Genomic DNA, 23193 nt, shown 5'->3' on the forward strand with positions numbered 1-23193 from the left:
CATGGCTCAGCCAATTGTAACCTCTCTGACACTTATACTGTACTCCTCTTTTTCAAAAAGTGGGCCCAGCATTAAGAGGCATAGGCCACGCACTGTCACATTTACTATAATCACCCAATGTCTAAAAAAATGCACCACAGACTTCTGGGATTAGGATGCACAAAAAAATATATTTTAATCCACAATAAAAGGTTCCATATGTAATCAGATGCATAATTTTTCTGAAAAAAGTGTAGCGATATTTTGGACAACAGCATCCTTTATCAAACTATAATAAAGAAAAATAATAAAAACACGTCGGTGAACGATATTCCTGCGTAAAGCTGCCCTTAGGATGCGTTCACACATAGCTGATTCGCTGCAGATTTTGGCGTGGATTTAGGGGCAGATCTGCCACATCCCATTCAATTTGGATTTAAGTGAAATAATGAATGATGCAGCAGAACTGCACCAAAATCTGCAGCAAACCAGTGAAATGTGAACATACACTAAAGGCGCTGTCACAAGCGGGTGCTTAGACATGCGGGTATCGGAGTGTAATTCCGGAAATGCATTTTAGGGCAGCTTCAGATGACTGTATGCACAATTACGCATGCTTCGGTGCAACATATTTATGCAGTGAACAAGGTTTGATGAGGTAGATTTGCGCATAGTACTATAATTTTTGTGTATGCAGAGCCAGTTCCCATGTGCCGACACATCCCTTCCATGATTTAAAAGCCTATTTAGCCTCAAGATGTCCAGATGGGTTTATTTTTTCATGAAATTGAGCAGCATACTACACATTTGCGCACCTTCCATAGACTTCTGTAGGGCCCTTGTTGCACAAATACGGGAAATAGAGCAGGTCCTGTTTTTTCCGTGTGCGCAAAACATATTAATGAGAATGAACCAATTGACATCAATGGCTCCTATTCACATGTAGTTTACACACGCACCTTAGGGCTCTTGTGTTTTTTTAACTCTGCAATATCACTGCGTTTTTTTTAACGCAATTGTCAATGAGACTTTCAAGTGTTAAAAAAATGCATCGCAAGTTTGTGCTTTGCGATTTCTGTGCAATTCCTTTTTAACATTAGAAAGTCCCCTTGACATTCGCAGTAATATCGCAGTGCTAAAAAGACGCAAGTGGGTAGGAGCCCTAAGGGTGGTTTCATACGGGAGATGATATTGCGCGATGCAAAAGTGAGCAAAAGCGCAGAATTATGAAACCAATGTTTTTCAATGGTCTCCTTCACATTTGCGATGTTTTCACTCATATGATGCAGCGTGAAAAAAAAAGCGATATGCTCTTGTTTTTTTATTTCCCATGTTTCCCTAGGGAGCCTCTTTTTTATCGCATCACAAAGCACGAATTTGTCAGCGATGTTTTTGTGAGAAAAATCAGCGCTGACACTCAAAAATCACAGGAAGAAACTTGCGATTTTGTCGCAATTTTCTCACGGCAAGATTGCAATCGCCCGTGTGAAACTAGCCTTAGGCTAACTTCCCACTGCTGAGTGCAATATCAGGCTGTGATATGGTGCTCGCCAACATGCAATATCCTCGCAAATGCGAGATGTTTTTATATCAAAACCGCCTCACATCACTTTGGGGAAGTAGTGATCCTCCCATTGTTTTAAATAGGGAAACCTCGTATCGTACCACGTGCACCTAGCATGTGGTGCGATGCTGCCGCCAGCCTCATTGAGAATAATGGGCGATGCAAGGGCATACTCAAAGGTAGGGCGTTGCGATGCAGGAAAAAAAACGTTCATGTATTCTTCTGAATGGGGTCCGTATTGGTGCTTTAGAAAATAGCCTTATAGGGCTAATTTACCATTGTTTCGGTAATTGCTAAAATGTATAGGAACTAGAGATGAGCGAGTGTACTCGGATAAGCGGTACTCGCTCGAGTAATTGGCTTTATCCGAGTACCGCTGTGCTCGGGGCTAAAGATTCGGGTGCCGCTGCGGCTGACAGGTGAGTCGCAGCGGGGAGCAGGGGAGAGCAGGCGGGAGAGAGGGAGAGAAAGATCTCCCCTCCGTTCCTCCCCGCTCTCCCCTGCAGCTCCCCGCTCCGTGCCGGCACCCAAATCTTCAGGGACGAGCACAGCGATACTCGGATAAAGCCAATTACTCGAGCGAGTACCGCTTATCCGAGTACGCTCGCTCATCTCTAATAGGAACTGCAGTTTTAGTCAACTTTTTCTGTAATATTAAATGACAAAATATTCATACTGACCTGTGAAAGTGGCCAAACTGCATTTAAAGATAATAAGCACTCATGTGTAAATGACAGTTGGTCAGACTAAATGCTATTTTCGATCTCGGAGCATAGTTCAATTTGAGAAGGACTGGACCTCTGTTCAGCAAGGAGGCCGATTTCGCCAATTCACTCTTTTATAGGAGAGCCATTAGTAGTTGTAAGTACCAAATATGCTAGTGAATCCCTGTAACGTGTAAGATTAGAAAAACCAGTAGACATTAGTAATACAAGAAATCTAATACTCTTCCAATGTGATGCCTTTTATAAACCTCAATTATATATATAAAAGAATGTGACACTTTTCAGCACAGGGAGATAATTAACATGTTATATAATAACTGCATAATTGTTCATTTGGTTCCATTTTGTCTGGATAATAGGTTGCAGATTCAACCCACATACAGCGCTCTTATCTAAAGTGCTTGGCATATGAATAGAATTCCTACTCTTTTCTTGTCGCTATCAAGTTTTTATAATGAAATTTTTATTTGGCTGCAACTATAGCTATAAAAGTCATGCACTAGCTCAGGGCCCGATGACTTAATAGGCACAAGGAATCCATATGTGACAGTAGACTTTAATGGTATGCTATGAAGGTCAGATTGGTGGGACGCTGGTCTCAAGAATGAGTGGGTCCTGTTTGTCATTTTCAATGGAAATGTGGTTGAACAAGTATATCTTCTCTCCATAGAAATGAACAGGAGTTATGAACTTATACAAATATCCTCATACTTACTATGTACTAAATTTAATACGTGCTGTAAGACCTATGTTACTGAGTATTCAGTAGGTTGGACAGTAAATGCATGATTATTGCCATTCACAAAGATCTTAAATTAGCACAGATAAGGGTTGGAACCGGGCAGGCATGGAGGCATACAGGTTCCGTATTGTGTCCTGCAGCATATTAGTCCACATTTGCTTTAATTAAGCCCCTAGAGCATGCAAACTTGTGGCCTGTCAAAGTTGGCGTCCCAGATAGTTCCATACATGTTATATTGGCGATAAACCTGGTGATCGGGCAGCCATGCAAGTGTGTTAATGTTGTGGAGACATTTCTGGGAAGCTCTTATTGGAAAATGCCTCTTGGAAGTCCGGCCATGAAAGGACACTGCAGGATGTCCTGAACATATCGCTGAGCTGTCACTATCCCTCATACCACTACTAGGGGTGACCAACTGTCATATGTGATGGCCCCCAGACCATGACACCAGCAGTGGGGGCGGTGTGCTGATCTACAGCAAAGGAATGATTGAAGCGCTCACCCCTAGATCTCCTGGACACGAATATGGCCATTGTCAGTGCCCAAACAATACCTAAATTCGTCGCTGAAGACAACCCAGTTCCACTCCATAGCAGTCCAGTTTTGTCGTTCACAACACCATTGCAAACAGAGGCAGCAGTGAGACTAAATGTCCTTCAACCAATTGCCTGGAAATGGATCCAACAAATACAGGGGCCTGTAATGATAATGCCACCTGTCTCTGGATGGTGGGCAATTAAATAGATAGCGCTGCTCGTGTTTGTCGGACAATCAGACAATCCTCTCTACTGGAGCCCTCACGCATCCACTGGTCCCAACACCTCCTAACAGTGTGGTCAGAAAGGCCCAGGTGGGCAGTTCTTTGATACGATCATGCAGCTTCTTGTATTCCCTTTCTAAAACTCTGTTGACTGGGGGAAATCTTTTTGATTGCATTGTAGTGGCATGTCTAGTGGTCAACAAGCTGTACACAAGCAGAAAAAGAGGTCCACTAGACATAAGTCGCATCTGAAAGAATCTTCATAAGGCCAAGAGTGAAAGTATGTTTAGGACTTCAGGTGGCAAGAACGTTCATCTAATCAGACTACAACTGTAATCATTTGCATATCTGCCTCAGATGTAATTGCATGCAGAGTTTTGTAAAGAGTGTAGATAAAATGATCATCTTCAAACTTCCATCTACAAATCATTCAAGAGTAGCCTACAGAACAGACATTTCCATTCTTTATGATAGAGAGCAGGAAACCTGTGTGTAATAGTTTAGAAGAACCCCATTCATGCTACTTGCGTCAATAGATCATATTTTCCATTGTCAGTCTCTGCCAAAAATATGGGTGAAGAGATCGGAATTGACAAGAGGCGGGAGAGTCTTATAAAGCCAAAAAAAAGGAAGGAAAGAGTCCTGCTTCTTTGCAAGTAGACAGCATCCAAGAATAGAGAAGAATGGATATTTTGTTCCTTGTGTGTGGGCACAAATCATTCCTAAGCAGAAATGAAGTATAAGAAAGGAATGAAAAATATTTTAATTTGTGAGTTCACTCACAAAATACAGACTGTCATATCACCAGAATGCTATTATTCAACATAGACTATCACTCCTTTTCACCAACAGTAGAGTATTGGACTAATATTTTAATATCTTTTGTTTTCACATGTAGGGGGAGAAGATTTCTCATGGGATGTCTGTAGACCTTCCGCCCGAGGTGAGTATATTACTTGCATCAACATGCATGTACATCATCCATTTGCAGAATTCAGATAATACAGATGTAAAGTCAAAGAGTCTAACTTGTAGACGGTATGCACTGTAAATAATAATATCAGAGGCAGGGTCAAAAGTGTTTTGAATGGAATCGGGATTTTTCTATCCTTCAACAAATAATAAAAACTTATTCCAACCTTGTTCTTATCATGCTCCATCTCTCTGGATGCAGCTGCACCCATACTGCTCTGTTTTCCTTCAGTGCAGTTGTTCTACTCCTCACAGAGCTCATTTTCTTCCCATTTGCCTGCTCCACTGCAAGCCAGCTCTTCACCTCAACGCTCCAAACTGGCCAGTAGCATTCCATCAATGTCAGCATACTGCACAGCTGTTATGTGGATAGTGGTGCAGCAGGGCCTGAGGTCGAATGGCCCAAGCTCTGCATGACCACACACCATAACTGGCTTCAGCACCCTGACTGGGAGTAGAATCATAATCACTCACTCCTGCTGTCTCACGCCATGCACTATGTACAACCTAACTCCGCCTCCCAGCTCTAACACACAGTACTCTAAGAGCAGGAGCTGGGAGAAGAATGAGGTTGTACACATATAGCGGCATCAGAGCACAGAACTGAGTAATAATAATTCTACTTCTGGCCAGGGTTCAGAAGAAACAGAGGGGGCACAGGCAGCACTATTACTAATTAGGGCACAGAGGCCACTATTACTAATTATCGAACAAAGGGGGGGATTTTACTAAAGAGGGCATTAACTAAGGAGGGCAAAGAGGGGTTTACTATTACTAACTGGCGTCACAGAGGGGACATTGTTACTTTGTGAGGGCATATAGAGAGCACTATTACTTTGATGAGCCACAGAGGAAACACTAGTAATATGGGGGCACTGAGAGGGGCATTCATGGTAGCAGCAGATGAAGAGAGTGTGCAGAGATAGAAATCTTCATGGCAGCCTGGGCATCGTTAGAGAAGAAAAACTAAAACAGATGTATCCAATCAGAGAAGACATCACCTGTGATCATTGGAGGTAACTGCACTGAAATCACTATCACTGTGTAGAACTGGTATCTAAGTTTTATTTGGTGACTGCATTATTAGGAGGCATACTAAACTGAGCCACTGTATATAAGCCCACCATGTAATAAAAGTTGTCTTATACAGGATAATTCTCTTGCTTAGAAATCCAAGCCTTCCTCAATCATTTTTAAAATTTTTGTATGGTTTCCTATGAAAAGTGATATCTATGTACCTTGTTTGTTGTAAAACAAGGTCTGCCTAGAGCATATGCTTAAAATGTCTCCCTCCAGCATCTAAGCGCTTTAGTATGTGAGTCTGCATATTGGTGAAGACATCTGCCTATGTGACATGGCAGCACCCTCCTGTTGTAATGTGTCTTTAACAGGATGAAACCAAACTATTGATTTGAATAGGTTTAGTTTTCACTAGCAGGATTCTCACGTGTTTATACTACGCGCGAGAAAAGATAGGAAGTGCCCTATTTTTTTCAAACGTAGTTTTTCTACGTGCGAGAAACATAGGGCAGGATCTATCTTCTAGTTTTTTTCTCAAACTCGTGTGCAATAGCATTTGAATAGGTTTAAAAAAAAAACAAAAACCTGGTTCATGCGCTAATACGCTCCGTAGCAGCAGGTGTATTAATGCTATCTGTTAAAGCCCTCAGGGTGTCAATTGTTCATGGCTTATTGATGTACTCATGGCCCTTCAGTAAACCCCACAAAAAGAATTACAATGGCGTCAAATCTAGTGATCTTGACGGCCACAGATTTTTCTAAATTAATTGGTCACAAAAATAACTTTCAATGTCCTTCATTATTGCACTAGATGTATGGCATTTTGCACCATCTTGTTGAAAGTAACCTTGCATTAATTCTGTCAACTCATTCATAAATTTACTGATTATGTTCAAGTATACCTCTATGGTAAGTTTGATCAAAGAATATGGGACCAAAATACCCTTTGACATTGTTTAACCCACTATGAAGCCAATCGCCAATATTCACGAACAATGAACACATACTGTTCAATTGAATGAGCACCTTTGTGGCCTGTTTGGCGGTCGTGTCTCAACATCCTGTGTAGAGTCTACTTCATTGAGAGGTATGATGGTTCGATAGACATAAAAAGAGATTTCTGAAAGTGTTACGGTATACTACCCTTGATACGCCAGCCCTAGATCTCACCCACAACCCCTGTCCCTGCCTGCTTGCCTCCACTCCTGCCTAACCCCAGGTGGCGGTCCCTACTCTCACTAGGGACCGAAAAAGGGATGCTGGCGTACCTGGATGGAAAGGGTAGAATACCAACAGAAAAGGCAGATGTAATTAACCAACACGAACAATACTAAGCAGAACTGAGGCAGATGAAAAAACCTGGCGGACAATAGAAAGGTATAACAGAAGATGACAGAGGGAGGAGACCAACAGAGGCAGACTAGCTAGCACACTGAGGGAAACCAATAACTGGCAGTGATTGCAAGTCTCTGCCCGACCTTTAAACAAAAGCCTCTGCCCAGGGGTGGAGAGAGGGAGACAGCCAACTCCCAATAGAACATAATAAAAGGAAGCTCGTGCATGGCAGCTGCACTCATAGGTGCGCACGTGCACGGCGCCGCGCGCCACCAGCACCACGCCACCCACGCCAGCCAGGCACCCGCGCCCCCGGCAGCTGGACAACAAGCCAGGGGACGCGCCCCAACCGCGGCACCCCGCACACCGCCGCCCCGGGAGGACCAGCAACCATCGCATGGTAAGAGAAACTGTCAGAAACAACCAATCACAGCTCAGCTTTCATTCCTCATAGTGCTCTTGAAAAATAAAAGCTATTCTGTGATTAGTTTCTATGCGCAACAAAGACAGTTTTGCTTTTAGACAGTTTTCATAAATCTTCGTCAATGTCAATTTTTATAGTGAACTACATACAAAATTAAAATGTTGTTGAGGAATGTTTGGGTTTCCTATCAAGAGAATCACCATGTAGAATATATATAAATATATTATATATACATTTTTGGAGAACCCCATTATGAGTTTTGCTATGGGGTCTTATGTGTTCTATGTATGCCATGAAGAGTTCTTACCCCTTGTGCCCCACAGCAATAAGCCCTCATGGTAATAAAGCCCAGCCTTGTGCCCCATGGTAAAAAGCTCCTCTGTGTTCCCTGTTATCTCATGACTGTAGCACCGAACCCTGTTTGAGCCTTAATGACCAACTAGCTTTTCAGTTTTTTTCAATGTTGTATTTCTAAAGTCACAATGTTTCCAATGACATAGCTATTCAAGGGCTTGTTTTTTGCAGGACAAGTTGTTTTTTTTTTAACAATCCCATTTTGGGGTGCTATTATTATTATTATAACTTGTATTCATTTTTTAGGGGATTGGGAAAACAACTAATTCTGCCATTTTTTTTTATTTTGAATACAGTCTTCAGCATGCAGAATAAATAATGTAATAACATTATTCTCAGGGTTAATACAATTCTGGCGATATCAATTTTTTTGTGTTTACAAAAAAACCTTTTTTTAAATTTTTATAGATTTGCTTTTGTGTCGCCACATTCCAAAAACCATAACATTTTAATTTTTCTATTGATAGATCTATATGAGGGTTTACTTTCTGCGATATGAGCTTGAGGGCTCAGTCACATCGGCGCACGTGTTACTGCATGTAGCAGACGGCAGTACCTTAAGACGGCCGTCTCTCTGCAGCGCCGGAGGAAAGAACATGTGACCGGCTCCATTGACGGTCATGTGTTCTTTCATCAGCGCTGCATAGAGATGTCCGTCTTCAGGTACGGCCGTCTTCTTTCTGCAGTAACGGCTCAGTCACACGGGCGCATCGGCGCCTGTGTACGGGTGCCGATGCGCCTGTGTGACTGAGCTCTTAGTCTTCATTGATCCCATCTTTGGGAACATATAACATTTTGATCACTTTTTATCCCATTTTTACTACAGTCTAGATGAACAAAATCTGCAATTCTGTGCAGTATAAAAATTAGCTAAATTACTTCTGCAGGTCAGTACCATCACATCAGTACCAAATTTATACAGACGTTTTTTGCAACTTTTTCACACTTTTTTTTTAAAGATATGTACTTTATTTTTTCCAATCGCCACACTGTAACAACCCTAACATATTTTTTTTTCATCGTTGTACTTCTTGATGACTTTTTGATCACTTTCTATTACCTTTTTGTGAGGGAACATATGCAAAATCAGCTATTTTTCCATATTTGTAAATATGTTTTTCACTACATGCAACATGTGGGTTAAATAATGTACTAACTTTTTTACATGGGTCATTACAAATGTGACAATACCCAATTTATGGCTCTTTTAGACGAGCGTATATCGGCCGCCGTTTTCACGGCTGGCCGATATACGCTACCATCTGATACATTGGATTCCAATGCAATAGATCAGATAAGTGATTTTCAGCCACATAAAAGCGCCCGGCTGGCCAAATTAGCGCATTTCCTGGAACTATCTTTCCCAGCTGAAATACGGCTGCTGCCATAGACTGCTATGGGAGCCTATGACAGCTTCCGGTGAGTTTAGCAGTGTGATTGCTAAATTCCTTCTCCCTTCCCTCCTGCGCTCCGCTCCTTGCCAGCTGTTTGCAATGGGAGAGGGCGAGACGGGGCGACAGCTAGTTGCTAAGCTTCCGCCCTGCCTTGCGCCCCCTCCCATTGCTGACTGCTTAGCATACTAGCTCCCGCCCCCATCCTGCCCCCAGATTGAACGCCACATCAGCGCCATTGCCATACAGATTCCACATCAAATCTGTCCTAAAGTTTCTCATTGATTTCAATGGGAATCCGCGCCATATTCTACTTAGCACATCATTTTCCATCTGTAAATTTTACATCAGTGTCCCAGAAAAAAAGAAATGACGTCACTTCTTGACGTGAGATCCGCAGGAAGATTTTTCCTATTGACTTGGCTAAATCTGCGTGAGGATCTGCAGACTGAAATAAGTGAAAATCTCCATCAAAATTTTGTGGCAATAACACTGATTTCTGACGTGGAGTTTCACAGAAATTAGTACTGTGTAAACATAGTCTAAAGCACAAACCTTTGGAATGAAAAAACTTATTTTAGAGTTCAAAACCTAAATATAAACACATGGGAGCAGATTTATGAAAGTGTCTTAAACATAAATTATCTTTGTTATCCCTGACAACCAATCAAAGATCATCTTTCATTTTACCAGCTCACTAATGAAAGCTGCGCTGTGATTGGTCGCTATGGGCAAGAAAGTCAGATTCTGTTTTAGGCAGTTTCACAAATATCCCCCATAGTTTATTCAAAAACAATCAAACATTGCCGAAAACAGCCGTCGGCACAACTTCATTGTTTCTTTAATTTGCCTGATGAATACCGTTTCAATAAACTCTATACTCTGATTACTTTTTGGACTCAGTAATTTGTTTAGATTACTTTTACTTCCATGATGCACATTGTTAATTCAGGCCATGCTTAGCAGTCAGGACAATAGCTTAGATGAATATTTTTGTCCGTATTTGCAAGGGTCATACAAGGGTATGTCCACATTGTGAGCAAATTCTGCACATTACTCACACAGGATCCTGAATCTGTGAACATTTTTGGATCACATCAAGACTTTTTGTGAAAGGACCAAGAATGTATGTAGAAGATGCAGGGGCTAAATGAACAGTGGAAAGAATAGGTGATTGCCTAGTTTGCCGTTGAGGGAAGGGCACAATTTATAGATTTACTTTTAATAAAAAGTTATGGTCTGCCTATAAATCTTTTAAATTACAAATTACTTTTTTCCTGTATAAATCAGAACTCTAGGGATTGCCAGTGCAAGGTACAAGAAGAGACAATGGAATTAATGACCGTCTATCCTACAGTGTTCATATTAGGACGTGTGGAGTCAAACATTACATTTTCCACCTGACTCAACAGCAATGACAACGGCATGTGAAATGCTGTTCTCAGTACATAAGCCTCAATGTATGTGCTTCCTAGCTGCCTTATCAACTCAATTCATGTGTAACTTGCTCATAGTCAGAGTTAAACATCGATAGGGTTCAGCTGCTCTGGACCCCTGATGATCAACTAATCTCTCAGCCTGCTGTCAGTGCAGTGGGGCCAGACGTCATCATTGGAGTCGGAGCAGGAAGACTAATAAGCAGCTTTGCTCTCATTGAAATCAATGGGTGAGAAGCTGCCTATTAGACTTCCTGCTGCAATTGTGATGATGATGAGTCTTGCTGCACTGACAACAGGCCAAGAAATAACTTGATCATTGGCAACCATAGTCGTTGTCAGTGTCATTGTTGTTGTCATTCTCATAGTTGTCAGTGTCATTGTTACTGTCATCATAGTTGTTGTCAGTGTCATTTTCGTTGTTGTCATAGTCAGGTGTAAAACTTTCATTAATGCAATGTTTGACTCTGACTCTCTGAGCATGTCCTAATACAGACACAGTACTATCTGACAACTGTTAAAGAGCTAACACGCACTAGGAGTGGGCTTGGCTCCCGAGCCCGCTTCATACACTCACTGACACTGGATGGCATATATGTAAATCCTGTTCTGTGAAGGAGCTAATTATAACCATTAATGCCATTTGACATTGGATAAGCATCTGGAAAGTATTCCATAGTTTGACTACTAAAACAGTAAAAACATCTTCTTATGTATGGTAGATGTCTAAATCTCTTAGAGAATATTGACCAAACATATATTTATACATGTAAGGCTATCTTTACACCAGTGTCGGAGGCCCATGCACTTATGGCGCATATCTGACACAAAATCCCAGACAAAGTTCTGGAGGGCATGACAAATACTTCATAGACCCCATTATAGTTAATAAGGTCAATCAGGGGTGCTGCGCATACTCATCATGTGCCACAATTATCACTTCAGGCTTTTCATTGTTTGACTCCTATGATGGATCTGAACAATGGAAAACACTATAACTAGTGTGAACCTAGCCTTAATAAGATGAGCTCTAAGGCATCTTTTTCGGAAGCTGAAGAAGACCAATTTTTTTTCATCTATCATGAAAGGAGAAACCTCCCATCGCTTTTGCTTTAGGTTCTGAAAATTTTATAGGACATCATTTCTGTGCCTAGCTTTGACCATCTTTTCTTCTTTTAATACAGTGTGCATCATGTGCATTTCGGCTTCCAGAACCTAATGTAAGTAACCTAGCCAATATTTACTCTGTACTCATTGTATGCATGTCTATTCAATTTCCTTTATAGTGAGTAGGTAATTTTAAACGGACACTAACATTTTAGACAACATATGCTCATGTAATTGTCTGTGTGTTTCTTGTCAATCTTGTAATATACTTTAATTAAAAAATATTGTTGTTTTAACGCTGAAAATCAAGTTTGAAGTGACTGTCACTAGGTATCTCCCAGCTCCTCTTCAATCCACAGTCCTTGTTAGGTATTGAGCTTCTGTGGTTAATGGAATGCTGGGATGTTTTCTTAAGGCCCTTTTACACACAACAATTATCACTCAAATTTTGTTCAAATGTCTGAAAATGAGCAATAATCGTTACATGTAAATGCGGGCAGTCGTACACTACTCGTTCGATTATTGTTAGCCAAAGCTTTTAGGCTGGCATAAAATCCATGATTTGGTCGTTGGAAATGCTTTCAGTTTGAATGCAGTTCCTTCAATGCTTCCAGGGGCTAAAAGATAGCTTTGTTTTGCTTTGCATATTCGATGAATGCAGTGTTTACTCAGCCTCCAGGAGAACAATGGAATGTGACTGGCCAGATGTTTGCTCAGCTGGGCAAAGTTTTTATGCAATAAGAATCACCAAACACATTCCCAGTTGAGCAGACAACTCCTGGTGGAAAACACAGGAGATTACAGCAATTAATTTGTTATTCAAAAATGTCGGCAGCTCGCATGAATTTCATTTAATCTTTCGGCAGTTTGAGTGATTATCTTTGTGTGTAAAAGGGCATTTAGCTGTGCGGGAGGGGCTATCTTCATAGGCTAATCCTATGCAGTCACAGGCTGACAGATGTGTCTGTACAGTGTCTGCAATCTCCACGTTTTCTGCCTCTCTTACTGTTACCGCACAAGTTTCTGTGCGTATGTGAGTGAGTGTGCACATTATTATGAGTTTATTAACCATTTGGCCAAAATGTCTCTGAAAGCCAAATTCTTACAATTATCCTGGGACTGCAGAGGGGTGGGCATTCAGATACTGCCACCTGAAAATGAGAACATAAAAACATGAAACAATGCAGACAGCAGCAAATGAGTGGGTAAGGGGAACCTGGTGTATTTTAGAAAACCTGTTCAAAATACAGGTGTGCTTTAATTTAATTCAGGCCAAGTTAATGCTGAAGTCATTATTAAACCTTGCAGTCTATATGTTTTTATGTGCATAAAGGATTGGCTAGCTTGTATACATTATATATATATATATATATATATATATATATATATATATATATATATATATATATATATATATAGTGACTACTCAGGGTTTACTCGCCTCTGGATTGCGGTCCACACGGTCAGGAAGTGGTGCACCTTGCACGCAAATATGCTCCAGCAGACAGAAGTTTCTTTTAACTCTGGTTTCTGCCAGCTTTATTCCACAGCATACAGGTATATTATACATACACAGTCCATAGAGCTTTAGGGTTCACAACCCACAGGGTCCTGCCACTGACCCCGCCTAGGGCATCTGGAAGGTGTCTTTCTCTATGAGACAGGGTGACAGACCCAGCTGGTCCGCACCGGACCTCAGGCTCCAAGTCCCTGAAGCGGCTCCCTTCACCACCTCCCTTAGCCAACGTCTTTTTGGCTCTCTCAGCCAACATCTCTCTGGCTCTCTCAGCCAATGTCTCCCCTCTTTCTGGCATAAACTGGCTCTTTTGTAGCCACTTCCTGCTACACCCATCAAATGTTAACCTTTACCTTTCCTCTCTCTAGCTACCAGACTGCCTATCTACCACCCTTTGCAGGCCAGTCTGACATTGCCCTGCTACATATCCCCCCTTTGATAAAGGCCGTAGGCCGCATCACACTTTTTTCTTATTCTTCCTTTGGCCCTCCAGGGTAAAAACTCCAGGCTCGGGGGTCTCTATGTGTGGGACCATCACTTGCACTTTCCTCGTGTTCTGAAACACTAACAACGTTTAGATTTTTTTGCGTGTTCTTAAAGGGGTTGTCCCGCGAAAGCAAGTGGGGTTATACACTTCTGTATGGCCATATTAATGCACTTTGTAATGTACATTGTGCATTAATTATGAGCCATACAGAAGTTATTCACTTACCTGTTCCGTTGCTAGCGTCCTCGTCTCCATGGTGCCGTCTAATTTCAGCGTCTAATCGCCCGATTAGACGTGCTTGCACAGTCCGGTCTTCTCCCTTCCGAATGGGGCCGCTCGTGCCGGAGAGCTGCTCCTTGTAGCTCCGCCCCGTCACGTGTGCCGATTCCAGCCAATCAGGAGGCTGGAATCGGCAATGAAGCGCACAGAGCCCACAGTGCACCATGGGAGAAGACCCGCGGTGCATCGTGGGTGAAGATCCCGGCGGCCATCTTACTAAGGTAAGTAAGAAGTCGCGGGAGCGCGGGGATTCGGGTAAGTACTGGACGTTTTTTTTTTTTACCCCTGCATCGGGTTTGTCTCGCGCCGAACGGGGGGGGGCTATTGAAAAAAAAAAAACCCGTTTCGGCGCGGGACAACCCCTTTAACTATCTTCAGTCTGATCGTTAACTGCTGCTTTCCTAGCTATCACCTCTGCAACTTCTTTTACAGGACTTTTGTCACCTGTAACTTCTGAGACATCTTTCCTAATCTCTACTTTAGTGGCCTTCTTTGCTTCAACATTTTCATCTTCTGCCTTCTCCTTGGCCCCTGCAGGCCAGTATGATATTGCCCTGCTACAATACATATATATATACATATATCCGATTCATCCAATCCACATTCCATTTAAGCATACTGGCTAAAATACCAGCTGTAGATTTTCAGCCCACATTTACGAATTGGTCTATGGCGCACATCTACTTATAGTGTCTAGTAACTAGACCTGAAAACTAAGACTAGACAGTCTTAAAATGAGCAGTTGTATCACTGTGACTCCGCTGAATAATAAATCTGGTGAATCTTTGGATTATTTAGTCTAACCTTAGACCACTTATTAGTTGGCATAGTTTTAGCCAGATTTTTAGCCAAAATTTTACCGCATGATGTCGCATTTAAGCAAAGTTAAGCTTTTTGGACTCAGCAAAGCATGAAAGGTTTCTTGCACAATTTACACTAGAAAATTGGCGCCTGTAATATTAAATCTGCCTCTGTCTTTGTTAGAGCACATATGATGGAATTTTCTGGTGATCTATCTCATTGATCTGCTTTCAAAAATGACTTGTTGATTTTTTTTTTTTAAAAGACAAACAGCCAACAGAGTTTGGAAACTCATGGCCAGAGGTCTGATGGAGAATCTCGAGAAGGGAGGGAATTCCTTCCTTTCAGGTGTTGATCATCATTGTTGCCTAGCAATTGTTCTCATAAGAACTGTGCACTAGTCAGCAATGCCTAGCTATTGCTAATTAATGTCTATTTTTACAGCGATGCAATTCATCAGCTATAACTTTAGTATTTATCCTTGGTCTCTTTCATTTATACTGGCCAATTACTGTCATAATTCGAAATGAGAAAACTGTAATAATTATAGGCCAATGTAAATTGACCTTGATTAAATGTGCCAATTGACTCTGTCTAACAAATCTATGGTACTGAATCAACCCAGCTTCCATGAAGATTTAGCTCATCATTATCTAAAACCTGTAGATGCTCCCATAGTCTTCTCTGTAGAGATCCACATATAACTAAGATGCTGTAAAAGTACATTATCACCGGGAGCTCAGCCTAATAATGCTGTAGTGGTCTGGGCAGCAATGTTCTAATATCAACTAAAAGAAACTGGACGCCATTGTGCTCCGTATTGCAAGAAAGCAGTAAGACAAGCAACAGCTGTGGATGTTTTTCGAAATGATGGCCATACATAACATGAGTTGATTAATTACATGACTATGTAGACTGCTGACTTAAGATGGAAAAAAAAATATTTGAGCAAAAGCAGCTGTGTGTTTCTTTTCCAGGTACTTATAACTAATGGGAGGGGTAGTATGTAAAAAGCCTGTACTTACCTGTGCTGTACAGTGAGGCTGTGGCTATCTCTCTGCATGCGTTATTTGCGTTTAGGGTCATTTCCTTGTTATTTAGTCTGTAGGCTAGGGTGTGCCTTAAATCATCCAGACATCCCTATGAAAAAAAGAAGTTATTAATTGTTACAAGACTGCATTAGATTTCCAGAAACTCCAGACAGCTTCTTATGAAGAACACTAGAGCTGAATACATGCTTCACGTCTCAACCTGTCTAATTTTGATTGTTTTCTGCCTGTGTGAGTTTTGATAAAAGGCAGCTGAAACTAGGCTCAAGAGAACAAGAAAAATAGACAAAGCAAATGAAAAAAACATAACAAAAATAAGTAAAGCTGATTGGAAAAAAATAATAACTGTGACAACTTGGGTATGTCAGCTCAATGTGCGATCACTATCTCTAGGTTCTCACAATGTTGGCACACACAGGAAAATCCACTCCAACACACTTTAGAATGGTATAGCCCATGGACAAGTCTGGCCATAGTAATGGCTGTCAGTCATGTGACCCCTGCTACTCAACTCACACTGATCAGGTATCTAATAGGTGACTAGTAGTTTATAGAGGAACAGAACTCACACAGTACCTGCAGCGTCATCACGTCTGTCAGTGTCTGTGGAGAAGCAGCTCTTATATTTTCCACCATTTCCTCTTTTGTGGTGGTTGTCTCTTTCAGTTGACTTTATGAATGAAAACAAGAGAGCACTGCCGGGGACAGTTGTGTTTTATTTTGAGGAGTTAGCTTTTTTAACAGTGACTGTTAAAGAAAACACAGACACAAGTATCTCCAGGCGGTGTTGTCATGTTGTTTTTAATAAAGAAAATGTAAGAGCTGCTTCTCCACAGACACTGACAGATGTGATGACACTGCAGGTTGTAATACTGTGTGAGTTCTGCTCCTCTATAAACTACTAGTCACCTATTAGATACCTGATCAGTGTGAGTTGAGCAGCAGGGGTCACATGACTGACGCCATTACTATGGATAGACCTATCTATGGGCTATACCATTCTACCGTGCAGATAGGAGCCACTGCTCTGGTATAAGAAAGAAATCTGAGCAGAATTTTAAATACATATATATTAATAAATTGTATGATTTTATATTCAGTAACTAAATAAAAACTGTAAAAAATAGTAGAGTGTAGACAACCCCTCTAAGGGAGTTTCAGTAAAGTGGTGGAGTCAGACATTTGTTTGTAGCTGATCAAAGAGGGAGTTGGATGAGAGGCAGAAGGACAATTCAAGGTGGACATGCTGCTCAAAGATTTTATAGGCAAACGAAGTAATGAGATGAGACGAAAACTGGACAAAGAGGACGGGTTGAGGGATGGTTGCTTGAGGATGGATCTGTTGGTTACATGTTTAAAAGATGAAGGGAAGATGCCAGCGGTGAATAGTAGGTTGAAGAGATTGAGTTAGGGTTGTGATAAATACAGTGGTAAAACTGGAGAGAGGATGGGATGGGACTGGGTCAAGTGTATAAGTGGCAAGATGAGATTTTAAGAGTAAGGTGGAAAGATTTTCATAGGTAATTGTAGAGAAACAGGTTATAGGGGAAGATCACTGAGCAATTGTGTGGAGTACTTGCATGGACTACAGGTTGAAGCTTTCTTGGAGGTTGTCATTCTTGTGTTTAAAATGGAAGGCAAAGTTCTCAGCTGAGATGAGAAATGTGGGAAGGGACATTGGACAGCAGAGAAAAGAGTTAAAAGTGTAAATAATTGTTTGGGGTTGTAAATATAAGGCTAGCACAAGTGGTCCTGTTTTTCAGAAATGATTACAGATTCACTTAAAACAGCTAATTTGTATATAATAAAGTCTTCCTTGGATGGTAATGAAGCATTTGGGAGTCCGCCATACTATATTGCAGAGATTCCAATACAGAGCATGTGTTGTTTGCAGGCCTACTGGATGGAGTGAAAGTGAGTCCAGAGATATAAATTACATCTTTGGAACCTCTGTATCTTCAGCTATCCACACATTATAGTATGGTAGTTCGAGGGGAAGTTTAATAGTGCCAGATTTCTCTTCAAGGACACTATTACAATGTGGATTTTAAAAAAAACAAGGGAAATGCGTGATTCATATTTTGGGTTATTAGAAAATGGATGAATATCTGAAAATAATTGTGTTTCCTAAGGGAACAGGGGAATGAAGATCTGTAAGTGTTGTCACTATAATATACTGCCAAAATTAGGAAACAGGTGCAGTATTCTCTTAGGAAGAGTTAAAAGCAGATATAATTTAAAGGATGGTGTATATCTTTATTATTCACAGTTTCAATATACAAAGCATTCACTTCATATTGGGAAACTATTAGCTTATTGAATAAATATTATGACCGAAAAAAGGGTGAAAAGGACACTATTATATCAATATCACATATTTTAAATAAATGAGTAATAGTAACAGGAGACTGTGTTTGACTACTAGATAGTGAAAAGAGGATTAGGGTTTAGATCTAAGTACATATGAAATTGAAAAAAAAGATCAAAAAGAGTCTGGAGGTGATTGAGACATGCATAATATCAGAAACATGGATGGAATTAGAGTGTATAAATATATTAAAGATTATAAAAGCAAATGTCCTAAATGTAATTTGTTCAAGGCACAACTATTTCACTCATTTTGGGAATTCTGAAAATAAGATCAAGTTGAGATGAGATGAAGAGAGACATTTTTAATATTTTAGGATACTCCATGAATAATAATCATGGTTATTAATTTTTCATTATGACGACTTGGGGAGGAAGAGTATGGAAGGTCAATCCGAAATAATACACCTAGTTTGTCCGGCAATTATGAGTTCATGGATTTCAACTGAGATTCTTAAAATTAATAATATAATGGAAATAGTAAAAAAAATTGTTATTACTAGAGTGATCATCTGATCGTCCTATCATTACAGAGCTATCAAAAATATTTTTGGACAAATGGACTGTTTTCATAAAATTCACATTTTAAGATTAAGTAAAAGCTAGAATAGGGCTTGTACAAATAATGTTTGTTAATTGAAAAATGATGGCATAATTATGTGTTGAGGATTTGTGGATCCGAACAGGGGAGGGGGAAGGAGAATGGTGATTAAATGTTTAATTTTAGTGAGGAAATACACAATAGACATTAAATGATGATAAGCAAAAACAGCCGCACTTCAAATCTGTGAAAAACTGCAACAAAGTGACAAATCACCACAATTGCAGTCTTCTAGAACCTTACTGCAGTTTTTCACAAATGGAGCACAGCTGACTTTTGTTTATTATCTCTATATAGTTTGTGGCAATATTGACAGATATTGTTTCAGCTAGCACAACAGTAATTTGTTTTGAGGCATTAGTGTCATTTGTGTTCTATGCAAACTCTTGAAAATATAATAATGTGTATTTAAATACTTTTTAACTGTCAAATATGCTGTTTTTTTAACATTTTTGAATAAATAATGAAAATACATTCTTAATTGTATTTTTGTGCTTTTGGGTAGGTGACAGCTGGACCACAAGGCCCCAGGGTAAGTGTATATAGTAGAAATGTATTTGCTTGATATATATTTCATATTGTATGTTCAAATATGTAACTAATATACTTTTGTCTGAGTACCATTTTATTGCTACCTATCAGACGACTAGAAGCCCTAACAGCTATCTTTCTTGTAATCCACATGCCTCCCTGTCGCCTGGCCTAACCTGCAGCTGCATACAATGTATATAATGAGATGTTTTGGCTCTGATGTGTTGGCCTTTCTCAGGCCTCTACACATTATAACCCAAATAATGTATTATTTGAATTGTGTGGACCAATACAAATAATTAATGGATGGTATGCTGCCTGTTATGGTGCATTTTTAAGGATTTATTGTGCGGAGTCAGGGTATTCCCAAATTGATCACCCTGCATAAGGCCGGCTTCACACGGGCGATAAAATCGTGTGAGATTTGTGCGTTTTAAGATGCACATATTTTGCGCAAATATGAACCCCATTCTTTTTAGTGGGGTCATACACATCAGCGATGTTTTCCCGTATGGCACTGTGATGCGATGCTATGCAGGAAACAAATCACGGCATGTTCTATCCGGCTGCATGATCTCGCATCAGCAGCAGACCCATTGAAAGCAATAGGAGAAAACCTGCAATCCTCCGGCGTGCTGTCACAGATCTCTACATCCCCGAAGTGATGCAAGGCTGTTTTCCTATGAAAACACCTCACATTCCTTGTAGTTTCACATGGTGGGGAGCGCAATGTGGGGGAGGGATTCACGGCCACATATTGAGCTTGCCTGTTAGAAGATAGCCTTACTGTAATGTCCATATTAACGTGGTGCTGTTCCAATTATTTTTCATATTGTTATGTAACTCAAAGTTTCACAAGTAATCCCTGATTAAAGAAGCACAAGTTGTTACTAAAACTCTGCGAAGGTTGGTATTCTGGTCTTAGTCTAATATTTTGGTAGTCATTGTAAACATATGCACCAAGCACCTTGAAAGGGGTTTTCACCACTACTGTCTACTCTTCTCTTAAGAACACAGCACTCAGTGAGCAATGTGTATAGACCAAAGGCAGTGGCTGCATCAATTGGTCACGTGATCACAAGACTGCGGCGATGCTGGAAAGATGGGGATGCTGTTGGGTCGAAGCAGACCTAGCATAGCCCCAACAGTGACATTAGTCACAATAACTGGGCTGATTTCTATAACTGGAGTTACTGAGTAGTCTCAGTTACAGAGGATGTATATAGGGTAAAAAGACAGTCCCCCAATGGTATTTTTTTTTTACCTCTGAGCGACAGGCCATAAAATGATGAAAAAAAATTATCTAAAAAACAGTACACATAAAATACCTCCCAAAAAACTGCCCCACTGTCAAAACAGGTTTCCTGATCCAGTTACCTTAAAATAGCCATGTATAAATTAAAATTTATAGTATATAAAGCATATAATGATGGACTTAAAAAGTCTATTTTAGGGTAACTCCGTATGATTATCAGGAAAATTAACTGTCATTCATAAAATGCATACGTTGCTACTAGTTTCAAACTACGCAGTTAGGGCTCAGTCAGACGGGCGTTTTTTCGCGCGATTTGCGGATCGCATGACGGATGCGCATCCGCAAATCGCGTGACCGGTGCGCGCAAGTCGCCTGCAAATCGCCCGAAAATCTGCTCCTAGCCGCGTTTCATTAGAAACGGGCCGGAGCTGTCCAGCGCAGTGCATTCAATGGAGACGGCAATACAGCCGTCTCCATTGAAAGCAATGCGCTGCGGGCGAGCCCGGGATGAATTGTCGGTAAGGGCTTAAATATATAAGCCCTTACCTGCAATGCATCCTAAAATGTATTAAAATAAAAAAAAATTGTATACTCACCTTCTGCCGGCAGCCGAAGCTCCGCGCGGCCGTCCTGCAGTGGGTGTGAAGGGGGTGTGAGTCAGACCTGCCCCCTGATTGGCTCAGCGCTGAGCCAATCAGAGGCATGCCTCACTCATGTGGCTCAGCGCTGAGAGGCAGCAGTCACTCACCCATTCATGAATTCATGAATGGGTGTGTGAGTGTTTTCAGCCTCTGATTGGTCAGGGCTGTGACCAATCAGAGGCAGATCATTCAGCAGGCGGGGATTTTAAAGCCCCGCCAGCTGAATAGTGCCGAGAAGCAGTTCAGGAGAACTGACAGCGGCGGCGGCTGGACTCCGGCTGCAGCGGAAAGGTGAGTATACAATTTTTTTTTATTTTAACACATTTTAGGATGAATTGCTGGGAAGGGCTTATATATTTAACCCCTTCCCGACAATTCACCCCGCGCACGCCGGCAGCCCATTGCTTTCAATGGAGCGGCTGTATTGCCGCTCCATTGAATTCAATGAGCAAACATCGTTCTTCTCTGCCACAGCTGTTACAGCTGTGGCAGAGAAGAATGATTTGTCTTCTATATGTTCTCAATGGGGTCGGCGCTGCTGCCGCCGACCCCATTGAGCGCATATAGAGAAGAGAACAGGAATCGCAGATAGGTGCGATCTGCGATTTTTTGTTCTATAATTTATCGGACGAGCGCATAAAAAGCGCTCATGTGTCCAATACCATTGCAAAGCAATGGTTTTAAAAAATCGCCGGACGCATGCGCATGCGCAAATCGCGCGAAAAAACGCCCGTCTGACTGAGCCCTTAGGCCCTTAGACGGGCGTTTTTTCGCGCGATTTGCACATGCGTCCGGCGATTTTTTAAAACCATTGCTTTGCAATGGTATCGGACACATGAGCGCTTTTTATGCGCTCGTCCGATAAATTATAGAACAAAAAATCGCAGATCGCAGCTATCTGCGATCTGCGATTCCTGTTCTCTTCTCTATATGCGCTCAATGGGGCCGGCGGCAGCAGCGCCGACCCCATTGAGAACATATAGAAGACAAATCATTCTTCTCTGCCACAGCTGTAACAGCTGTGGCAGAGAAGAACGATGTTTGCCCATTGAAAGCAATGGGCTGCCGGCGTGCGCGGGGTGAATTGTCGGGAAGGGGTTAAATATATAAACCCTTCCCAGCAATTCATCCTAAAATGTGTTAAAATAAAAAAAAATTGTATACTCACCTTTCCGCTGCAGCCGGAGTCCAGCCGCCGCCGCTGTCAGTTCTCCTGAACTGCTTCTCGGCACTATTCAGCCGGCGGGGCTTTAAAATCCCCGCCTGCTGAATGATTTGCCTCTGATTGGTCACAGCCCTGACCAATCAGAGGCTGAAAACACTCACACCCATTCATGAATTCATGAATGGGTGAGTGACTGCTGCCTCTCAGCGCTGAGCCAATCAGGGGGCAGGTCTGACTCACACCCCCTTCACACCCACTGCAGGACGGCCGCGCGGAGCTTCGGCTGCCGGCAGAAGGTGAGTATACAATTTTTTTTTATTTTAATACATTTTAGGATGCATTGCAGGTAAGGGCTTATATATTTAAGCCCTTACCAACAATTCATCCCTGGCTCGCCTGCAGCGCATTGCTTTCAATGGAGACGGCTGTATTGCCGTCTCCATTGAATGCACTGCGCTGGACAGCTCCGGGCCGGTTCTAATGAAACGCGGCTAGGAGCAGATTTTCGGGCGATTTGCGGGCGACTTGCGCGCACCGGTCACGCGATTTGCGGATGCGCATCCGTCATGCGATCCTCAAATCGCGCGAAAAAACGCCCGTCTGACTGAGCCCTTAGTCTAAAAATTCTAAAAAAAAAAAAAGACAAAACTGTGTGCATAAAACTGATACAAAAGAAACCAGAATTGGTCATG

General features: G+C 41.4%; 1 protein-coding gene across 1 annotated transcript in view; it reads left to right on the forward strand.

The window, feature by feature from the left end:
- COL16A1 (collagen type XVI alpha 1 chain) overlaps positions 1 to 23193 on the forward strand; it is a 152964-nt gene that overhangs the window by 48261 nt on the left and 81510 nt on the right. Inside the window, exons 9-11 of the mRNA XM_066586861.1 lie at positions 4669 to 4713; positions 11887 to 11922; positions 19415 to 19441. Of these exons, the coding sequence (XP_066442958.1) occupies positions 4669 to 4713; positions 11887 to 11922; positions 19415 to 19441 (108 nt within the window). The remainder of the gene's footprint in view (positions 1 to 4668; positions 4714 to 11886; positions 11923 to 19414; positions 19442 to 23193) is intronic.

The sequence above is a fragment of the Eleutherodactylus coqui genome, chromosome 1 (genome assembly GCF_035609145.1).
Source record: "Eleutherodactylus coqui strain aEleCoq1 chromosome 1, aEleCoq1.hap1, whole genome shotgun sequence".
NCBI lineage: Eukaryota > Metazoa > Chordata > Amphibia > Anura > Eleutherodactylidae > Eleutherodactylus > Eleutherodactylus coqui.